Below are 23,747 nucleotides of genomic sequence, written 5' to 3' on the forward strand. Positions count from 1 at the left end.
CCCCATTGAAAACCTGTGGTTTGAATTGAAGAGGGCAGTCCATAAGAGCAGATCTAAGGATATCAAGGATCTGGAAAGATTCTCTATGGAGGAATGGTCTAAGATCCCTCCCAACGTGTCCTTCCATCTCATAGAACATTTTAGAGAAAAGTATGTTGTTATCCTCGCAAGGGGAGGGTGCTAGCTTATTGAAAACAGGGGTTACAATCATTTTGATAATTGTATTAGTATAAAATATTTCCCCAATTGTTTTAGCATACAATATAGCTCAGTATTGTATTACTTATTTCATAGTCTTCCCCCCCTCCCCCTTTATCAAGGGTGCAAGTAATTATGGACATGACTGTACATGTAGAAAGAGCAGTCTCTGCCCCTGGTCTTAAGGAACCAATACCTTTTAAAAAAAGGTGTAATTGTTTAATCTAAAGCAAGTTCATCACAGAATTGTTGGCTAACAAACTGAAACATGGTGCCGATATAGTAGTTACAGCAGTGTTATTTTCAGCAGCGGTTCATCTCTGCTCTGAGTGGAAGACCTTCAGTAAGTGTGATCTGTATGCATGCTGTTGAGAGCCTGAAGTGTGGTAAGTATGAGTGAAGTAGACTTGAGTGCTGAGAATCTCAATTTTCAGCCATTTTGTTTAAAGGTAATTGACCTGGAGTGCTAGTAGACAATCAAACATCAAAAGGAAGGCAATCACCGACACCATTGTAAAGTATTGTGTGATATGCTTCCTGTTGAACATGTAAAATAGTGACACTAAAGTAAGTAACAGAATGTTTTATATGCAGTACTTCTTTAAAAACTCAAAATTTGTTAAGATTTCTATATATTTTTCCCCCCTCAACATGTTCTGAGGATGCTTGTGTACAGTTAATTTATAAAAATGAATAAAGCGTGAGTTTCAACAACGCTGATCAGAACTCCTTCCATGGAGCTGCAGTGAGATTGAAGCTTTGCCTTTAAAAAAGGGGCAATCCAAGATTTGAAAAACAAAAGCGGTCACACTGCCACTTATTTTGGTAAACAGCTGGGCATGTTATATTCTTCAATAAATCAACAGTATATGATAACAAAATCATTCAACAAAATGTAAAAAAAATAAAATAAATTGATGTACCAATCCCGGTTTGCCCCTTTAAAAAGGTGGGAAAAATTTCCATCTGAGAGAATAGAGATTTTAAGCATCTAGTTACAGTAAGTTACCGAAAAAGAAATAAACATCTAAATGTGGTAGTTGTATTCTCCTGAGCGAGACATTACAATCCAAACAACAACAAAAAAACAATGAGTCATAAGCTTTGGCTTACATTTCCACTGTTATAGCAAATTAATTGACGATAAAGATGTGTTTCTAACTACACATTCTTATTTTCATATCAACCAAAATATAGCCATAAAAATAAAACAGATTTCTTCATGGCAGTCAGTTGTAGATATTTATACAATATCCACTACTGTAAAACGATAGTACAGGTCATTAAATGGTTAGGATTCTACAGCCCGTCTTCACCTCACCAAAACATAAAACAAACAAAAGAAAATTTGTTGTAAAGGACAGATCCATATAGGTGACATTATTTAAGTATCAACACAGATCTTCTGAATACAGCAGAGTTGGTGAAAAACAAAAATATAAGTTCAGGTTTCTGAGAATATAAAAGCAAAATAAAGTACTTTTTTTCCCCTTCTTTTTTTTTTTACATTAGAAATGGGGAAAAAAACATTTTGGAGCATCCTTCACCCTCCCCTAACCAGTCACCCGCTAATTTAGATCTTTGGAACTCACCTCGTAGATCAAGGTGCAAGTCAAATCAAAATGTCAATTAATCTTAGACGTTAAAAGCCAAAATAATTACGACTGCAACATATCAAGTTGGAGGGCTTCACCTCTCTAGATCTTCTGAGACATGTGATGTTTTCAAGTCATTCAAAGGGCTTCCTTTCCTCAAAGCGGTCACTGTAATAGCGCTGCACTGGGAGAGCAGGGAGTCCGGCCCTCATTCCGTTAGTCCACCTTCACCACACTGTAGATTTTATTTACAAACCAGAAGCAGGAAAAGAATCCAATGGTGCCTGAGGAGGAAGATGGGGGGGGGGGATTATTAGACACAGTACTGCTGTATACAAAATAAACACTGTACATTACACACTCAGTATAATACAGTGCCTTCAGAAAGTATTCATACCATTTGACGTATTTCACATTTTGTTGTGTTACAGCCTGAATTCAACATGGATTAAATAACACACAGTCAAAAGTTTGGACACATACTCAATCAAGGGGTTTTATTTTTACTATTTTCAACATTGTAGAATAATAGTGAAGACACCAATACTATGAAATAAGACATGGAATCATGTAGTAACCAAAAGTGTTAAACAAATCAGAATAGATTTTAGATTCTTCAAAGTAGCCTCCCTTTGCCTTGAGAACAGCTTTGCACACTCTTGGCATTCTCTCAACCAGCTTCATGAGGTAGTCACCTGGAATGCATTTCAATTAACAGGTGTGCCTTGTTAAAAGTTAATTTGTGGAATTTCTTTCCTTCTTAATGCGCTTGAGCCAGTTGTGTTGTGACAAGGTAGGGGTGGTATACAGAAGATGGGGCTATTTGGTGAAAGACCAAGTCCATATTATGGCACGAACAGCTTAAATAAACAAAGAAAAATGACAGCCCATCATTACTTTAAGACATGAAGGTCAGTCAATATTGACAATTTCAAGAGCTTTGAAACATCCTTCAAGTGCAGTCGCAAAAACCATCAAGTGCTATGATGAAACTGGCTCTCATGAAGACCACCACAGGAAAGGAAGACCCAGAGTTACCTCTGCTGCAGAGGATAAGTTCATTAGAGGTACCAGCCTCAGAAATTGCAGCCCAAATAAATGCTTCACAGAGTTCAAGTAACAGACATCTCAAAATCAACTGTTGAGGAGACTGCGTGAATCAGGCATTCATGGTCGAATTACTGCAAAGAAACCACTACTAAATGACAACAATAGGAAGAAGACTTGCTTGGGCCAAGAACCATGAGCAATGTTAGAGCGGTGGAAATCTATCTTTTGGTCTGATGAGTCCAAATTTGAGATTTTTGGTTCCAACCGCTATGTCTAAATGAGACGCAGAATAGGTGAACGGATGATCTCCGCATGTGTGGTTCCCACCGTGAAACATGAAGAAGGTGTGATGGTGCTTTGCTGGTGACACGGTCAGTTATTTATTTAGAATTCAAGGCACATTTAACCAGCATTACTACCACAGCATTCTGCAATGATACGCCATCCCATCTGGTTTGCGCTTAGTGGGATTATCAATTGGTTTTCAACAGGACAATGACCCAACACACCTCCAGGTCTATTTGACCAAGAAGGAGAGTGATGCATCAGATGACCTGGCCTCCAAAATCACCCAACCTTAACTCAATTGAGATGGTTTGGGATGAGTTGGACTGCAGAGTGAAGGAAAAGCAGCCAACAAGTGCTCAGCATATGTGGGAACTCCTTCAAGACTGTTGGAAAAGCATTCCAGGTGAAGCTGGTTGAGAGAACGCCAAGTGTGTGAAAAGCTGTCACCAAGGCAAAGGGTGGCTACTTTGAAGAATCTAAAATACATTTTGATTTGTTTAATACTTTTTTGGTTACTACATGATTCCATATGTGGTATTTCATAGAATAATGGTGAATGCATTAAAACTATGTAGAAAACAGTAAAAAAAAAAAAAAAAAAAAAAATATTGAATGACTAGGTGTCTAAACTTGACTGGTACTGTATACAGTCATGGCCAAAAGTTGAGAATGACTGAAATATAAATCACCACAAAGTCTGCTGCCTCAGTTTGTATGATGGCAATTTGCATATACTCCAGAATGTTATGAAGAGTGATCAGATGAATTGTAATTAATTGCAAAGTCCCTCTTTGCCATGCAACTGAATCCCCCAAAAACATTTCCACTGCATTTCAGCCCTGCCACAAAGAACCAACTGACATCATGTCAGTGATTCTCTCATTAAACACAGGTGAGTGTTGACGAGGACAAGGCTGGAGATCACTCGGTCATGCTGATTGAGTTCGAATAACATACTTCAAAAAGAGGGTGGTGCTTGGAATCATTGTTCTTCCTCTGTCTACCATGGTTACCTGCAAGGAAACACGTGCCATCATCATTGCTTTGCACAAAAAGGGCTTCACAGGCAAGGATATTGCCGCCAGTAACATTGCACCTAAATCATCCATTTATCGGATCATCAAGAACTTCAAGGAGAGCAGTTCAATTGTTGTGAAGAAGGCTTCAGGGCGCCCAAGGAAGTCCAGCAAGTGCCAGGACTGTCTCCTAAAGTTGATTTAGCTGCAGGATCGGGGCACCACCAGTAGAGAGCTTGCTCAGGAATGGCAGCAGGCAGGTGTGAGTGCATCTGCACGCACAGTAAGGCGAAGACTTTTGGAGGATGGCCTGGTGTCAAGAAGGGCAGCAAAGAAGCCCCTTCTCTCCAGGAAAAACATCAGGGACAGACTGATATTCTGCAAAAGGTACAGGGATTGGACTGGTGTAAAGTTGTTTTCTCTGATGAATCCCCATTCCGATTGTTTGGGGCATCCGGAAAAAAGCTTGTCCGGAGAAGACAAGGTGAGCGCTACCATCAATCCTGTGTCATGCCAACAGTAAAGCATCCTGAGACCATTCATGTATGGGGTTGCTTCTCAGCCAAGGGAGTGGGCTGACTCACAATTTTGCCTAAGAACACAGCCATGAATAAAGAATGGTAAGAACACATCCTCCGAGAGCAACTTCTCCCAATCATCCAGGAACAGTTTGGTGACGAACAATGCCTTTTCCAGCATGATGGAGCAACTTGCCATAAGGCAAAAGTGATGAAGTGGCTCAGTGAACAAAACATCGATATTTTGGGTCCATGGCCAGGAAACTCCCCAGACCTTAATCCCATTGAGAACTTGTGGTCAATCCTCAAAAGGCAGGTGGACAAACAAAAACCCACATATTCTGACAAACTCCAAGCATTGATTATGTAAGAATGGGCTGCCATCAGTCAGGATGTGGCCCAGAAGTTAATTGACAGAATGCCAGGGCAGATTGCAGAGGTCTTGAAAAAGAAGGGTCAACACTGCAAATATTGACTCTTTGCATCAACTTCATGTAATTGTCAATAAAAGCCTTTGACACTTATGAGATGTTTGTAATTATACTTCAGTATTCCATAGTAACATCTGACAAAAATATCTAGACACTGAAGCAGCAAACTTTGTGGAAATTAATGTGTCATTCACAAAACTTTTCGCCACGACTGTATATAATTATTTTATCTTACCCATCTACACACAATGCCCCATAATGACACCTTTATTGAAAATTAAATACAGAAATCTCATTTCCATAAGTATTCATACCCCTGAGTCAATACTTTGTAGAAGCACCTTTGCCAGCGATTACAGCTGTGAGTCTTTCTGGGTAAGTTGGCTCAGCGGCCTAAGGCACTGCATCTCAGCGCTAGAGTCGTCACTGGCGCGGCAGGGTAGCCTAGTGGTAAGAGCGTTGGACTAGTAACCGAGCTGACAAGGTACAAATCTGTCGTTCTGCCCCTGAACAGGCAGTTAAACCCACTGTTCTGTTCCTAGGCCATCATTGAAAGTAAGAATTTGTTCTTAACCGACTTGCCTAGTTAAATAAAGGTAAAATAAAAATACACTACCCTGGTTCGAATCCAGGCTGAATCACAACCGGCCGTGATTGAGAGTCCCTTAGGGTGGTGCACAATTGGCCCAGCGTCGTCCGGTTTTGGCCGGTGTAGGCCGTCATTGTAAATAAGAATTTGTTATTAACAGACTTGCCTAGTTAAAAAAAAATAATAATAATTAAAGTCTCTAAAAAGCTTTCCACACCAGGATTGTGCAACATTTCTCCATTATCCTTTTCAAGTCACCTTGGCCTAGAGAGAGATTTACACAGTTATCAAAACGTCACGCCAGGGTAAGTCTACAAGAAACCCAGCCCTTATTTGAAGTGTTTCTAAAATACTCTGTGGGAAAAATGAAATGGTGAAAAACAATTGGAACCATTTCCTTGTTTGACCGCTAGATTTTATGGGTATTATGACTCATACTGTGGTACTCTAGATGGCCTTCTTTGCGAGGCATTGGAAAACCTCCCTTACAGATAATTGTATGTGTGGGTTACAGAGATGAGGTAGTCATTCAAAAAGTATATTAAACACTATTATTGCACACAGAGTGCAACTTATTAGGTGACTAGTTAAGCAAATGTTTAACTTTTTATTTAGGCTTGCCATAGCAAAGGGGTTGAATACTTATTTACTCAAGACATTTCAGCTTTTTATTTATTTGTAAAAACTGCAAATTTAAAAAAAAAAAAAAATAAAAAAAAAACTGACATTATGGGGTACATAGGCCAGTAACCAAAAACAATTCAGGCTTTAAGAGCAAGATGTGGAAAAAGTCGAAGTGTGTGAATACTTTCTGAAGGACTGTACATACACTGTATGACATGGGTGTAATGTACAAACTGTACATGTCTTTTACAGCCACATGAGAAATTACAGATACAGCAGATATAAAGCAGGTGCTTCCACACAGGTGTGGTTCCTTAATTAAGCAATTAGCATCCCATCATGCTTAGGGTCATGTCTAAAAATGCTGGGCAGGACATTATTTTGGCTACCATGGCTATGCCCCTCCATAGAATGACAATGAACCCGTCCACAGGGCACGAGTGGTCACTGAATGGTTTGATGAGCATGAAAACGATGTAAGCCATATGCCCTAGGCCGTCACCAGATCTCAACCCAATTGAACAGTTATGGGAGATTCTGGAGTGGCGCATGAGACAGCGATGTACATCAACAACAAAACACCAAATTACGCAATTTTCCAAGGAAAAATGGTGTCACATCCCACCAATAGAATTCCAGACACTTGTAGAATCTACACTACATGACCAAAGGTATGTGGACACCTGCTCGTCGAAGCTGGTTGAACATCTCATTCCAAAATCATGGCATTAATATGGAGTTGGTCCCCGTTTCGCTGCTATAACAGCCTCCACTCTTCTGGGAAGGAACATTGCTGCGGGGACTTGCATCCATTCAGCCACAAGAGCATTAGTGAGGTCAGGCACTGGTGTTGAGCGATTAGGTCTGGTTCGCAGTCTGCGTTCCAATTCATTCCAAAGGTGTTTGAGGGGGTTGAGGTCAGGGCTCTGTGCAGGCCAGTCAAGTTCTTCCACATTGATCTCGAAAAACAATTTCTGTATGGACCTCGCTTTGTGCATGGGGGCATTGTCATGCTGAAACAGGAAAGGGCTTTCCCCAAACTGTTGCCACAAAGTTGGAACCACAGAATCGTCTAGAATGTCATTGTATGCTGTAGTGTTAAGATTTTCCTTGACTGGAACTAAGGGGCCTAGCCCGAACCATGAAAAACAGCCCCAGACCATTAGTCCTCCTCCATCAAACTTTACAGTTGGCACTATGCATTGGGGCAGGTAGTGTTCTCCTGGCATCCACCAAACCCAGATTCGTCCGTCAGACTGCCAGATGGTGAAGTGTAATTCATCACCCCAGAGAACGTGTTTCCACCGCTCCAGAGTCCAATGGCGGCGAGCTTTACACAAATCCAGATGACACTTGGCATTGCGCATGGTGATCATAGGCTTGTGTGCGGCTGCTCGGCCATGGAAAACCCTTTCATGAAGCTCCCAAAGAACAATTATTGTGCTGACGTTGCTTCCAGAGGCAGATTGCAACACTCACTACCAAGTTCCAAACGAGGACAGACGATTTTTACGCGCTTCAGCACGCGGCCGGTCCCGTTCTGTGAGCTTGTGTGGCCTTCCACTTTGCGGCTGAGCCTATATTGCTCCTAGATGTTTCCACTTCCCAATAACAGCACTTACAGTTGTCCGGGACAGCTCTAGCAGGGCAGAAATCTAACAAACTGACTTGTTGGAAAGGTGGCATCCTATGACAGTGCCACGTTGAAACACACTGAGCTCTTCAGTAAGGCCATTCTACCGCCAATCTTTGTCTATGGAGAGTGCTAGCCGATACACTAATTTTAAGGGGTGTCCACATACTTTTGTATATATTGTGTATGCCAAGGTGTATTGAAGCTGTTCTGTCTCAACGCCCCATCAAGACACTTTATATTAGTGCTTAATTTATTTTGGCTGTTACCTGTACATACATACCATTCAGTTTGTCAGAGTGGAAATGAAGTGGCACTGATGTTTGAGCTCCTCTCTGGAGAGAACAATTTAATTGGGCAAAATCCTGGGAGAAAATTAATTTAAAAAGAACTTTGAACATCCGTATCTGACGGCTCAATGAGAGCCATACAAGAGACTCCTGGATTAAGTTTTGATCAAAGTTGAGACGAGGTGAAATGGGAAGGCGAAGATTGGGTAATGTCTTGTTAAAAAGAAAAGAAAATCAGAAATGGGGCAGATTAGGATTATTCCGATGAAGCCCCTTTTTCTTAGATTGATCGATCTTCTTCCAGCCCATCCCAATATCGCTTATCGCAGTCATATAGGTTACATCTGGCCCTTAAGACAGTAAATGCCTATGATTTTAACTTGATTTATTAGGATCCAGCTGATAGGTCACCATAAGATCATAGGTCTATATTATATTTCAGGAGAGAGAAACTCATTGCTTCAGGGGTAGTTTTGTATTGACTTTCCTTAAATTGTGTCCTAGGTCACGTGTGTGTGTGTGTGTGAGCAAAGGCCAGACAGGGTCGAAGAGTGTCATTACCATGTCAACGCTGTGTCCATTTCTACCCGTTCCACATCACAGTAAGGACAGAGGGCGGAAGTTAGATCTGTTCATAGCAGTATTGTTGTTGTGAGTGTGGATACCCAGTAATCGCCCACATTGCTCTCCTCTCGCCTATATATTTTGAGTGCCGGCGAAGGGAAGTTGCCATAACAGCCGTAGTCAGGGATGCTGGTGCATCTATTAGAATCCATGGCAACCGGTAAATTGGGCACTGCCTCACGTTTATTTTCTAGGAGATGAAAGCTACCCTCTCTCTAAAACCAACACATATAGGACTACTACAAGCAGCAATTCCCAAAAACGTCCGGTATTCGTTTAAAACGCATGCTCGGTTTTAATAGTGCTAATAATAGCTCAAGTACAGTCAAATGTCCCACTGAGGAGACCAGGGGAGGGTCTGTTGATCTTGAGCTTGGCTAAAATGTATTAAAAACCAGGTTTGATAAACACTATAGATGAACTTCTATAATTTAAGAGTAGGAACATGGAGAGGTGGTCAGAGAGCTTGGCTGAGTGCTGTTCCGCCACAGCTCCTATGACCAGCTCTTTTCCATGAAGTAGAGTGGGAGGAGTTCACTGTGTGGAACACAGTCTGTCTGGCCTTTCTCCCTCCTCTCAGCATAAGAATGAGCTGCTCAGTGCCAAACTTGGCACAGGAACCAGGAAGAGGGAAAGCCACTAAAAACGACCCATTTAGAAGACTGGTTTGTATTCCTCTGCAGTATAAATTACCACATTAAGACTACAAGCTGCACACCGTTCATTTACCATTATGATCAAGAAATAAATGAAAAAAATAATGTACATTTAAAAAATAATGAGTCTTTATTTGGTCTCAGTTTAAAGGATGCACTCCAGCATCTCCAAGGAGACTTATTTAAAATGTTGCCGTAAGAAGGAAATGTCTGCGGTAAAAGTCTGTAAGTGCATTTAGCAAAGTACAGCAGTACTGCCAGAAAGACTAGAGGAACCAGAGGTGTGACGCCTGTCGGGGGGGGGTGAGCAAACAATACTTGCGCAATACTAGTGCATTCCATGTCGTCACCGGAACAGGATAGGGTTCCTGCATCCTAGCAAATGTGTACAGGGCCGGGCTGAGCAGTCCCTTTGATGTTTATCAACCCGGCTTCTTCAAACACTTAGCAATTTCCATTCCAATCCCCACCTTCTCCCTCATAGTCTTTACAACACAATGCCTCTGGGACAGATCGCTACTCAAGAGGATTTGTCACCGCCATTCATAAAACTGCAAGCTGCATGTGTTGAAGGACGGGCGGGTTAACGCCTCTACACCATAGTCCATGAACAAACAATAGGACACGTCTTTGCAAATACTACAAGCTAATGGTTCATTGAGACGCACACCGGCCTGTTTCACCATCCCGTTCATAAACCTGGCTCACGCTGTGCTCCCCGTCCACTCACCTGTGAAGAGGAAGAAGATGAGCACCATGATGGAGGTGTAACCGAAGTAGAGGATGGTGCTGGCGGCTCCTACGATCTGCAGCTTGGAGAAGAAGTAGTGGACGGCGTAGACAAACAGGTAGACGGCCGTGAAGCCACTGGTCAGGAAGGAACGCCACCACCAGTGGTAGTCCTACAGGAAACACAAGGTTAGGCTACAGACATTCTGGATTTTAAAGGGTTATTACGTTTGCTATTATGGTTGAAGCAGTTACCCTGGTAAATGTTTAATGGTGTTTCCTAGTACACCATCGTCCACATTACATTAATGTATACCTACACGTTTCAGTAGACTTTTATCTTGAAAGAAGGCACTGAATAGTATGGTTTCCTCTCACCTCTGCACACAAGTGGAAGTAGCATAGCAGTATGGTAGCCTCAGAGCAGGTGATGAGGAGGATGATGAAGACCAGGAAGAGGAAACCAAACATGTAGTACATCTGGTGAGACCTGGAACAGAAGATAAAAACATTTAACTAACTATTACATCAATCAATGAAGTCAGTCAAACAAGTCTCCCAGCAGGCGAGTCGCTTCTACCAGAAAGATCACAAACAGACAGACGGTCAGACAGGTGACAGGACACACAACTGCATTACAGTTGTTTTATATAATAGAAATGGCTTCCTACCAGATGCTATTGAGGATGAAGAAGAGCTGGATGAAGATGCAGCCGAAGGGCAGGATGCCCCCCATGACGATGCCGGGGACAGGCTTGGTGAAGAACGACTGTTCTGGGATCTGTCTGGGGATCTGGTTGGTTCTAACCGGCTGCTCAATGGCCTGTAGAATGGAGCAAGAGAGAGGGGTGGCAACTCATCAAGAAATGGAAAGTTGTACACCATATTAGAAAGGGCTGGCTTTTAACGTGGACAAAATATTAGGGCCCGTATTCATAATCCATCTCAAAGTAGTTGTGCTGATCTAGGATCAGTTTTGCCATTTAAATCATAATGAATAAGATTCCATGGACAAGGGGTAGGGGATCAGATTTGACTCACAGGTTTCTTGAATCCGAAGTAGGCACCGATGAAGGTGAGGGGCACGGAGATACCAAACCACAGAGCTAAGATGGCCACCAGCGTGCCGAAGGGGATGGCAGCCGACGAGCCTTCCACCCACAGGATCAAGTTCATCAGGAAGAAGTCTGCAAACACAATCCTGGGGAAGGGAGAGACAGATGTGAAGCCTATGTACATATCTCCCTGTTAAGAAGGAGAATATCAAATGAATGCAGCTTTGGATGTTACAGTATATATAGCGAACAGCTGACCTACCCTGGACACAACAGTGCTGTCAACAGGACATTGGTCTTCCATTTCTCACCACCGAAAGCTGAGGACACATGGGGAAATAAGGGTTAAAATCATAAGCTATAAGCAGGGCATACAGAATACAGACTATTCAGGCAGAAATACATATCTAACAATGGTTGGAGGGAATATCATACGGTCCCGATCACGGTAGCCCTGAAATGACGATCTGATTTGCATTCATATCATTCTCTTCTCAAACTCAATCTTATTAAATGAATTCACGTGTGGTTCGTTGATGAGCATGTAAAAATGGGGCTTACTCTTGTAGAGGCGGGCGGACACGTATCCTGCAGGGGTGCCCAGCAGAACCCACAGCACCACAGAACAGGTCATCAGAGCCCCTCGGTTAGCTGGAGACAGGAACCCCAGGCAGGCCAGGACTAGAGGAGTCAAACCGATGTCACCATCACTACAGAGAATACTACCGCTACAGTAATTCTACCACTATTACTCTAGTAAAATGACAATAAGAAACAATAATGATTATTACTCCATTAAAAACTCTTCCCTATAGGTCATGTAGACTTGAGTTCATGTTGAATAATAATGTCCCCACCACGAGATGGTTGAGCCAACATAGGCTAATGTGATTAGCATGAGGCTGTAAGTAACAAAAAAAAATACCAGGACAGACATATCTGATATGGGCAGAAAGCTTAAATTCCTGTTAATCTAACTGCACTGTCCAATTTACAGTAGCTATTACAGTGAAAGAATACCATGCTATTGCTTGAGGAGAGTTCACAATTATGAACTTGAAAATGTATTAATAAACCAATTAGGCACATTTGGACAGTCTTGATACAACATTTTTAACAGATATGCAATGGTTCATTGGATCAGTCTAAAACTTTCCACATACACTGCTGCCATCTAGTGGCCACATTCTAAATTGAGCCTGGGCTGGAATAATACATAATGGCCCCTCTTAAATTTTCACAAACTTCAACGTGTTTCCTTTCAAATGGTATCAAGAATATGCATATCCTTGCTTCAGGTCCTGAGCTACAGGCAGTTAGATTTGGGTGTGTCATTTTAGGCGAAAATTGAAAAGAAAGGGTCAGATCCTTAAGAGGTTTTAAAGCATCTGAGGAAGAGCTACTTACATAGGGTGATGAAGGTCATGATGAAGATTTGGGTTCCCTGGCCGAGGAACACAGAAAGCAGCATGCCCTTCCTGGGAGGCCTAAACACATCCCCGTGCACCTGCTTCCATCCAGACTCCTCCTGGGCATCCTCCTGTTGGGTTAGAGTGCACCACAACCAATCAGAACCAATGGAAAGGTCAAGGTTATGCATATTCAAATTACTTCGTTACGAATCAGCCAATCACCAAGAGTGACTCATTAGCCCATCTTCCAGCTCGTCTAGCACCTGCTAGTGTAGCAAAAACCACATAACCACGTTAGCCAATGGCTGTAAAATATGGTGTAGACAAGAACTCTCAGTTTAGCCCAAAAGCAGAGGTGGTTAAGATGTTTTGTTTTATTCAAAGGACTGTTCAGCTGTAAATGGCCTGCACTACACCACATTTTAAAAAGGTTTACAAGTTATATGACACTTCAAGAGGTAGCTCCCAGAAATCATACCAACAATCCCCAGTTTGTGCTCAAATGGCTTTTGATAAGCTTACATAGAACATGGATTTTCCTTGTGGTGGTGGAGCCTTTATCCAGTCTTCCTGTGAATATGAAATGTTACAACAAAAGTTTCATGCTTGTGGTTCGGCAACATACAGAACACATGACTTTTGGCAGATGAATCCTCTGCCACGTCCATCTGCCCCATTCCCTCATGAAGGATTTCTTTGCGTACAATGGAACACAACTGAATAATTCAGTTCTGTTTGGCTGCATGTTAACTTGGTTTCATACGATCCTATAGTTTGACGGTCAGAGAAGTGAGATGGTGAGGGTCTCAAAGAGCTGCTGTGTGTGTTTCTTTACCTGGTCCACCTGGTTGTACCTGGCGATGTCCTTGTGCAGGGTCCTCAGCATTATCATAGCCACCATGCCAGACAGGAAGAGCACGATGACCAGAGAGTTCATGATGCTGGAAAGAACACAAGCCATGCACCATTAACATGACAGCAGAGGAGCACCATATTCTAATCTACTGTATAACAGCACTGGAATATTTAACATGACTAAAGTTCCTATTACATTTAGAGTGAGCAACATAATGTTTAGCATATTTGTAGTTTGTTAGACATGATTTCCAGTGTTCCATTTGTGACATTTAAGGTGCAGGTTGATGGTCACTAGACTAGATGCTGTATGTTGTGGATTAAACTCATATCTGTTGATAGTGATTGACTGGAAACAACGTCACTGCCTTTTGGTTTTGACTTCATACAAGTCTCTCAGGCTGGTGTTTACAGAACAGTTGTCTGCTGATTAGGATATAAGGAAGGGCCTTCTCAGAGGCCTGTTAGACATTCTCTACTTCTGTGCTGTAAGTCCCTTATCAGGGCTGAGTGTTGCGAGACCTAACGTACCTGAGACCTAACGTACCTGAACCACTGGATGTTGGTGTGAGGCATGGAGACCAAAATGTAGTCCCATCTAGAGGCCCACTTGATGTCATTGTTGACCTGTGAATTAAGAAATTATTATTTGTTAAAGAGAATACTTGAATGCTTCTATGAACTATGCTGTTGACCAAACACATGGTGTACTTATATGTGTAAAACAAATACTTTTTTTGTGGTTAACTGTTCTAATGTACCTTGAAGCTGACATTGTAGGTGTAGGTGATTTTCACGTCACTGTTAAACTCTACAGGAACCTCCATGGGAGGGCCTTCACATGTCGGTTTGTCAGCATCAGCATTGTTGATACTGTCAATCACAAACACACATAAGACCACTAGCTACAACACAAAACCATTTCAAAAAGTATTATGAAGTTGGGGGCTTTCCAGTGCTTCATATGAAACTCTGCTTGTCTTTACCAGATGGGCGCTGCAGTGCAAAAAAAAGTAGGAGTTTGGGCCTCCTCTGGTGAAATGTGGAAATGACACTGATCAACAATAAAATGAACCAACCGTACGTGGCAAACAGTTGTTCATTGAGTATAGAACAGTGCATATTCATGACCACCTATGGAAGCACCAGCGACAGTATGTTCAAGTGCGGCTAATGAAAATGGAATAGATCTGCTCATACATCACCTGATTTACACGGCATCTGGCCGTCTGAAATTCTTACCTCTTGGGCTCCAGTGTGGCACCCACCAGGCGAGCTCCTCTCCACCCCTCCCCCTCCCCATTGTGGTAGGTCAATTTGATGTCCACATGGTTGAAGACGTAAAATGTGTTCTTCTTGTTGAACTCGGACTGAAAAGAGATAAAAGATTCCAGTCAATTACCCCATATTACATAGTGCATACTAAACACAATCATATTCAAAGCAGGTTATCATTAGAGCTATTATAAAGCAGCATGACTCCTCACCCTGCTACGACTCACTGACTCACCCTAATACGACTCACCTCACCCCACTCATGGTCCAATCTAATGATGTTACTAGTGAATATTACCATTTCACAACACAGCCTGCCCTGGACTAAAATTGGCATAGCTACAATCTCTGGTGTTATCAGATAGATATTGGGCAACCATCCTGTGTGTGAGATAGTGTATAAGTATGGCTCACATTGATGACACAGGCATCTTTAGCGCGCCCGTCGATGGTGACGAGGCAGCCAATGGGGAATCCAGGATTGCAGTATTTCTGACTGTCTTCCACATCATAGCACCAGGTGACTGGCATGTTGTCAACAATCCTGAAAACAAACACACATTTTGTTAAACCCAATTTTTTTTTAAAAACACTCAAACTGGAAAAGCCCTGCAAGTGATTTGGTTGACACAAATGTGTCTCCCGTTCATCCACCTCTGTCCAATCAAATGCTGTGCGAAAACAGTGTTAACCTGTCGTATAGGATTAGTGTCATGCTAAGGGGCCCTACTATGCTTGGGGGTAAGCAGACCCATTTTCTGTAGAATTACCTACAAGTATCTTAACCTATTCATGAGAAGGAGAAGGATTAGCTCACCAATGGTGCTGGTAGTTCAACTGCATTCCTCTCTTGAGGAAGTCCAGCATGTTCTTATCCTCGGTTTTACCCTTCACATAGGTTTTGGTGCACAATTTCTTGCATTTCTCATCTTTTTTGAATGAGAACTGAGGGAAAGTGAAGAATAAACACTTTATGGCAGTGTCAAGAGTTTAACACATAAATGGGTATAACAGGAAGAACAGGGCAGCTTGAATAGCCGGTCTTGCATGGAGTGATGGAGCAACACAAAACAATGGAATCCAATACCTGAAAAGCTGGGCCCAGAGGACCTTTAGGGTAATTAAAGCCTGGTGGTACATGCCAGATTATCAATTAAACCTGTGATGACAGAGGTGCACTACCTTGTATGGGGACGTCTCAATTCTCTCACCAAATAGCACCTGGCCCAGGTTCTCAGACGGTCTCCTCTCGTTGTCATCTTTGCAGAAGTCAAAGCTGTGAAAAAAATTGGTTGACAATGAATGTGCAATGATCTAACAAAAGTAAGATATGGTAGAGGTATGTACCAGTCAGAGCTGCTGCCAAATTTAAAGTAAATAAAAACTGAAATTAAAATTAATCATGAAGAGACAATTTTGTAAAATGAAGTTAAATAATGAACAAATATATACTCAAACTATTATCTATGACTCCAAAACAAACTAAAATAAATACAGTCATGAATTATGTTCAGTTTTAGTTTTTCCCCCCTTCTAAACTGTGGGGGTTGTTCCACCATTTCAGGGCCTTTTAATAAGTGTAATTTGGTTCAAAAAATTTAAAAAACACATTTGATTTCAATTACATTTAACATTCTGTCAAAGAGCACATGCTCAACTCCATAAAAAAAAAATCCCATCAAGAGGTTAAACATTATAAAAATGTCATAAAAAAGGCTAGTAGCCTAAGTGACTATTAAGAACCAAATAAAGTAACAGGGTTGAAAATGTCATCTTCAAAATCAGCCATAAATCCCCTTGGAAGCTTATTGTGTGGAACAGTGAGTGGCAGTGGAATGTTAAGCTTCATAAAAATTGTTAAAACATTCTATGGGTAACAGGGGAAACTTATGCTCGACCCGCTTAGTTTTCCAACACAAAATGGCAAAAAAAAGAGTAGCACCTGTTTTCACACATTGTACTATTATCTATTATCTGTTCAATTTATTTAAAAACATTTTTTAAACCAAATTAAATTGAAAGTTCAGTTCACGTAACAGGGTTGACCTTAAAATGAGGGACAAACGTAAATGAATCAGTAATCAAATGAAATAATAATCTTTAGAAATGACTGTCAAAGCAACAAAATAACTAGGGCTTTACAATTATGGTGTAAACTTGGAGAAATGTTCGGTTTATATGGGTTACATTTTTCCGAACAATTCACAGAGTGAAGTAAAAATGCTAAATTATGGCACTTTAGCAAGTCTTTATCCATATTAAAAATGAAATGTATTACATTCTCCATGTGGTCTATATTAAAATGACACTTCATTTAATATAAACAGGCTTTTAAAAATCAATATTGGTTAACAATTTCTACTTAAAATATCAAAAAGGGACGCGCTCTTCTCGTGGAACAGCACATTTAGGGGTTAAGCTACTGAATCTAGCCGGTAAATGCTGCCAGGAGATGGTGACGTTTCAAATAGAACAAATAGTTTGTGAATCACCATCACTGGCAAACGGGAAAATGTGTCTAGGTAGCTAACTTGATTCTTTATTTCTTTAAGGGGTAGACCAGCTTTAATATTACAGATTGGAAGCTACAATCTATCTAATTGTCTGCTTCATTTCCAATCCCCCATACACTATTTTTACAAAACAATATAAAAACAGTACCAATTCAAAAGTTTGGACACACCTACTCATTCCAGGGTTTCTTTATTTTTACTATATTGTAGAATAATAGTGAAGACATCAAAACTATGAAATAACACATATGGAATCATGTAGAAACCAAATTAGTGTTAAATCAAAATGTATTTTATATTTGAGATTCTTCAAAGTAGCCACCCTTTGCCTTGACAGATTCGCACACTTTTGGATTCTATCAACCAGCTTCATGAGGTCGTCAGCTGGAATAAATTTCAATTAACAGGTGTGCCTTGTTAGAAGTTAATTTGGGGAATTTCTTTCCTCCTTCATGCGTTTGAGCCTATCAGTTGTGTTGTGACAAGATAGGGCTATCTTCTGTATACCACCCCTATTTGGTAAAAGATCAAGTCCATATTATGGCACGAACAGCTCATATAAGCAAAGAGAAACGATAGTCCACCACTCAAGGATTGTCCCGAAGCCACTCCTGTTGGAAGGTGAACCTTTGCCCCAGTCTGAGGAGCTGAGCACTCTGGAGCAGGTTTTCATCAAGGATTTCTGTACTTTGTGCCGTTCATCTTTCCCTCGATCCCTACTAGTCTCCCAGTCCCTGCCGCCAAAAAATATCCTCACAGCATGATGCTGCCACCACCGTGCTTCACCGTAGGGATGATGCCAGGTTTCCTCCAGACGTGACATTTGGCATTCAGGCCAAAGAGTTCAATCTTGGTTTCATCAGACCAGAGAATCCTGTTTCTCATTGTCAGACTCCTTTCTGCATTTTAGCAAAGTCCAAGCGGGTTGTCATGTGCCTTTTACTGAGGAGTGGCTTCCGTCTGGCCACTCTACCATAAAGGCCTGATTGGTGGAGTGCTGCAGAGATGTGAGTACCTTCAAGAAGGACAACCATCTCCACAGAGGAACTCTGGAGCTCTGTCTGAGTGACCATCAGGCCACATCTCTGTCCAAGGCCCTTCTTGCTCAGTTTGGCCGGACGGCCAGCTCTAGGAAGAGTCTTGGTGGTTCCAAACTTCTTCCATTTAAGAATGATGGAGGCCACTGTGTTTTTGGGGACCTTCAATGCTGCATTCATTTTTTGGTACTCTTCCCAAGATCTGTGCCTCGACACAACCCTGCCTCAGAGCTCTATGGACAATTCCTTCGACCTCATGGCTTGGTTTTTGCTCTGACATGCACTGTCAACTGTGGGACCTTATATAGATAGGCAAGTGCCTTTCCAAATAATGTCCAATTTAATTTACCACAGGTGGACTCCAATCAAGCTGTAGATATATCTCAAAGATGATCAATGAGAAACAGGATGCACCTGAGCTCAATTTTGAGTCTCAAAGCAAAGGGTCTGAATACTTCTGTAAATAACACATTTCTGTTTTTAAAAACCTGTTTTCATTTTTGTCATTATGGTGTATTGTGTGTAGATTGATGAGGGAAAATTTGTATTTTATCCATTTTAGAATACACCTGTAACGTAACAATATTTAGAAAACGTCAAGGGGTCTGACTACTTTCCAAATGCACTGTATGCATTAATTCCTAAAAAATGTAGACTCTTCACTTTCAATTGACACCAAATTTGACATGCTCTTATGAACTGGAAATGACCTCCCATGCATGCCTTCGGTACCTAACACTAACACAAACTAAATAATACACTGCTCAAAAAAATAAACTGAACACATCCTAGATCTGAATGAATGAAATAATCTTATTAAATACTTTTTTCTTTACATAGTTGAATGTGCTGACAACAAAATCACACAAAAATAATCAATGGAAATCCAATTTATCAACCAATGGAGGTCTGGATTTGGAGTCACACTCAAAATTAAAGTGGAAAACCACACTACAGGCTGATCCAACTTTGATGTAATGTTCTTAAAACAAGTCAAAATGAGGCTCAGTAGTGTGTGTGGCCTCCACGTGCCTGTATGACCTCCCTACAACGCCTGGGCATGCTCCTGATGAGGTGGCGGATGGTCTCCTGAGGGATCTCCTCACAGACCTGGACTAAAGCATCCGCCAACTCCTGGACAGTCTGTGGTGCAACGTGGCATTGGTGGATGGAGCGAGACATGATGTCCCAGATGTGCTCAATTGGATTCAGGTCTGGGGAACGGGGCGGGCCAGTCCATAGCATCAATGCCTTCCTCTTGCAGGAACTGCTGACACACTCCAGCCACACGAGGTCTAGCATTGTCTTGCATTAGGAGGAACCCAGGGCCAACCGCACCAGCATATGTTCTCACAAGGGGTGTAAGGATCTCATCTCGGTACCTAATGGCAGTCAGGCTACCTCTGGCGAGCACATGGAGGGCTGTGCGGCCCCCCAAAGAAATGCCACCCCACACCATGACTGACCCACCGCCAAACCGGTCATGCTGGAGGATGTTGCAGGCAGCAGAACGTTCTCCACGGCGTCTCCAGACTCTGTCACGTGCTCAGTGTGAACCTGCTTTCATCTGTGAAGAGCACAGTGCGCCAGTGGCGAATTTGCCAATCTTGGTGTTCTCTGGCAAAGGCCAAACGTCCTGCACGGTGTTGGGCTGTAAGCACAACCCCCACCTGTGGACGTCGGGCCCTCATACCACCCTCATTGAGTCTGCTCAAACGGTCAGAAACAGACACATGCACATTTGTGGCCTGCTGGAGGTCATTTTGCAGGGCTCTGGTAGTGCTTCTCCTGCTCCTCCTTGCACAAAGGCGGAGGTAGCGGTCCTGCTGCTGGGTTGTTGCCCTCCTACGGCCTCCTCCACGTCTCCTGATGTACTGGCCTGTCTCCTGGTAGCGCCTCCATGCTCTGGACACTACGCTGACAGACACAGCAAACCTTCTTGCCACAGCTCGCATTGATGTGCCATCCTGGATGAGCTGCACTACCTGAGCCACTTGTGTGGGTTGTAGACTCCGTCTCATGCTACCACTAGAGTGAAAGCACCGCCAGCATTCAAAGTGACCAAATCATCAGCCAGGAAGCATAGGAACTGAGAAGTGGTCTGTGGTCCCCACCTGCAGAACCACTCCTTTATTGGGGGTGTCTTGCTAATTGCCTATAGTTTCCACCTGTTGTCTATTCCATTTGCACAACAGCATGTGAAATTTATTGTCAATCAGTGTTGATTCCTAAGTGCACAGTTTGATTTCACAGAAGTGTGATTGACTTGGAGTTACATTGTGTTGTTTAAGTGTTCCCTTTATTTTTTTGAGCAGTGTATAAAAATGAAATATTCGTATACAACTGAACTAAATAACAACTAGCCAATCAAGTCTGAAAACTGAAACTAAACAGAATTTCAAATAAAAATCAATGATCTAATAGAAATAAAACAAATTCAAAAACACAAAACTATAATAACCTTGGCTACTACTTACACGTCATATTCATAGGGCAGAACTGATTCCACTGAGTCCAAGCGATTCACAAACAGCTGGATGAGAGTCTAAGGAAGGAGAGAGATGGTCATACAGGCATGTTGCCTAATAAATATGTGCTATACCACTTATTGGTATACAGTCAAAGCACTGCCCAAACCTGGAAGATTAAATTACAAACAAAAGTGTTGAATAAAATAATAATTTGAATTTACTCCAACGATTGTCCATAGGGTTGATCCTTAAAATGATAAAATGACCGAAATTTGACAAAACATTATTTACCCAACTGTTTTGAGCGCTGATGCAGAAATTGAGATTAGATCACCTGGCACATGCACTAAACTTTGCAAACACCTGCACGACTACGGTTAGTATGCATGCCTCGGTCATGTTGATAAACTATTATTTAATCACATTATAAGCGCAGCAATACGCACAAGGCAGCAGGTTACGCGCGAATGTTCCGTCCATAATGCAATTAGCGGGAAAACACCTTTGACAAAGGGGCTCCGCACATGCAAGCGGATGTGACATAAAATATCCGTTAGGAATGTAGAAAGAGGGGAGATCTAATATGCAACTACTAACATGGGTTGCTATTATGACAGATGCTACGAATACTGCACACACGCATGTCATGAACCCACAGAGGCCTGTGTTTTGAAGTCAGTTTAATAAAACAACCAGCACTGAATAGTGTTAGGAATCATTTTACCATCTAAATTGCTGTGAACTATATTTTCAGTAACAACAAATATAATTTTTTACAGCTGTTTGAAGTCGGTGGACGAAAACGAAAGTTACTTTTGGTTTTGGTCCACCAACTTCGAACAGTGGTTTTGGCGAATATCATGGCCAATCACAACACCGGCGGTTAAATAATACTGTGAAACACTAACGTACAACTAACAGCGCCAGATATAACATTTTCAGAAATAGCAATGCAAAAAATAAAGCAAAAATGCGTAGCACCTTTAAGTACATTAGTGTGATTGTTTTTAAACAAAATGGTCAAAAATAGCTTCTTAGAGCAATTTCTCAAGCAAGAATTTTGCTAGGACTATCTGGGAGTGGTCTGAGTGGTGGGGCGAAAAGTGATAATTAGCTGTTATTGCCAGAGGTTTAGGAACAGCTCTTACTCACACTAAAAGGGCATTATCATTTTCACAATATTAGTCCAACCTCAGTGTGGAGATAAACACAGGGAAATCACGTTTCTGACTGCACTGGGCCTTTAAAACGCATATTTTGCTCTCCGGTTTTGGAAATAAAATGAACTTACCTTTCATATCGGCCAGAAATAATTTTATGAAAACTGAAGGTTAAATTACTACACACCCTTTATAGGGATTAGGGTTCCCACATGGTCATACCTCCATGTTACAGTTCTTGTTTAAGGAAGACAGAGGCTACCGCCTGTGTTAATTAGCCATCTAGCATGTCCACCTGTTCCCTTAGAATAACTGGGGAGGAAGTGTAGTTCGTCGGCTGGACGTACAGAGCCGTATTGATCTGTTCAAACCTGCTACAGTAAGTGTATTTTTATTTATTTTTTAATTTTATTCTCAGAAAATATAAGTTCCATGTGTTTCGAAAACGGTATCGCAAGTGGTGATTGGCGTTTCTAAACGTTAAAGTATCGGGATTGTAGTTAACATGGCCATACCAGTAAGCAGTGTTTATAACAGAACCTTGCTTGAGATAAGGCAGAATGCCTTGGGTTCTCAAGAGCAAATGTTTTGTAGTTATCTTACTAGCCAGCCGTGACGCATAAGTTGCAGACTAGGTAATGTAAACCGCTTCAAATCAAGACTAGTCAGATAACAAACTAGCAACAACTGGTAACGTTACGTTAAGGTTTGATAGTTTAGTTAGTGAATAGCTTTGGTAGCTAGTGCAGCAGTATGTCACTTGACTAGCATGCAGCTAGCTAAATAACGTTAAACTAACCCCGTGACTAGCTAGCCAGTCGTTAGGAAATACACTAAAAACAAATGTAACATGAAACGTCAATTTGGTGCACAAACTAGTTAGTTTAGAGCGAAATAACCACGTGGGACCATGTCAGTCCGTAAAAAAAGACAATTGTTAAATTTACCTGACAATCATCGCCTCCTTTAACATCTTCACAAAAACTCACTGGGGCTAAACCCGGAAGGTAGAATCCTGAACAAGTACTGAAGGCAACTAACGTGAACACAAGTACAAATTCGGTGTCTATCCGCGTCTTCATTGTCCCGGTTTTGTTTCTAATTTCAATTCACTCGGTATGTAGCTAGTTCCGTTTTTGTTTCTGCGAGGAGAAATAACGTTAGCTAGCCAGCTTGTCAGCCAGTTGAGCTTGGATAATTAGCTAGCGTCCAACGCTTCTTCTTCTGATGTAATGGTGGTCCGCAAACCAACGTTAAATGTGCATGCCGCCACCTACTGTGCTGAAGTGTGTGGTCGATTACGGTTTACAACATTTCTAAATCCTCCTACCTAACTCGGTACTTCTGAGAAAATAAAAAAGATCCCTACTAAGTTCTAATAGACCCTCCCCCATCGCCAAAATCCCTTCCAAACCCCGTCCTTCCTCAATGACCCTACACTTCAATCTTTCCCTCTCTTCAACATACTTACAACAATATAACAACACATGCTCCATCGTTTCATCGACCATACACTCCAGATGCAAACCATTCACTTGCTTGGCAACCAGATGTAATGACAAGTTCAATGTGCAAATTCGAGCAAACACCACCTCTCTCTTCCCGAATCTGACCTTTGAATCTTGGTCCACCAACCTTTCTTTGGAGGGCACATAAATGTGCTCAGTCCCATCTCTTCTGCCACACATCTATCAAAATGCCTCTGATCTTACATTTGGCCTAACTTCT

At 41.7% G+C, this 23,747-nt stretch overlaps 1 protein-coding gene across 2 annotated transcripts; it reads right to left on the reverse strand.

The window, feature by feature from the left end:
* Positions 1 to 766: 766 nt before the first annotated feature.
* Positions 767 to 23,272, reverse strand: LOC106611723 (transmembrane 9 superfamily member 2). 2 transcript variants are annotated; one of them, XM_014212230.2, is made up of 18 exons: positions 22,967 to 23,272; positions 20,866 to 20,933; positions 16,021 to 16,114; positions 15,656 to 15,783; positions 15,253 to 15,382; positions 14,806 to 14,933; positions 14,325 to 14,436; positions 14,111 to 14,190; positions 13,544 to 13,649; positions 13,231 to 13,278; positions 12,704 to 12,836; positions 11,858 to 11,977; positions 11,559 to 11,616; positions 11,283 to 11,442; positions 10,913 to 11,064; positions 10,620 to 10,731; positions 10,243 to 10,414; positions 767 to 2,077 (listed from the first exon to the last, which is right to left on the reverse strand). In XM_014212230.2, exons 1-18 carry the CDS (start codon positions 23,099 to 23,101, stop codon positions 2,010 to 2,012), a joined length of 2,004 nt encoding a protein of 667 aa, XP_014067705.1. In that variant the 5' UTR covers positions 23,102 to 23,272; the 3' UTR covers positions 767 to 2,009. The 2 variants fall into 2 exon arrangements, with proteins under 2 accessions (XP_014067705.1, XP_014067706.1); XM_014212231.2 differs by lacking the exon at positions 13,231 to 13,278.
* Between the last annotated feature and the right edge of the window lie 475 nt (positions 23,273 to 23,747).

Source organism: Salmo salar, chromosome ssa09 (genome assembly GCF_905237065.1).
Source record: "Salmo salar chromosome ssa09, Ssal_v3.1, whole genome shotgun sequence".
Classification (NCBI taxonomy): Eukaryota; Metazoa; Chordata; class Actinopteri; order Salmoniformes; family Salmonidae; genus Salmo; species Salmo salar.

Coding starts and splice junctions, on each gene's coding strand:
- LOC106611723 (XM_014212230.2), bottom strand. CDS start 23,101: ATGAAGACGCGGATAGACACCGAATTTGTACTTGTGTTCACGTTAGTT. Junction 14,191..14,324: donor CCTACAATGTCAGCTTCAAG/GTACATTAGAAC, acceptor CTTAATTCACAG/GTCAACAATGACATCAAGTG. Junction 2,078..10,242: donor CATCTTCTTCCTCTTCACAG/GTGAGTGGACGG, acceptor CTTCCTCCTCAG/GCACCATTGGATTCTTTTCC.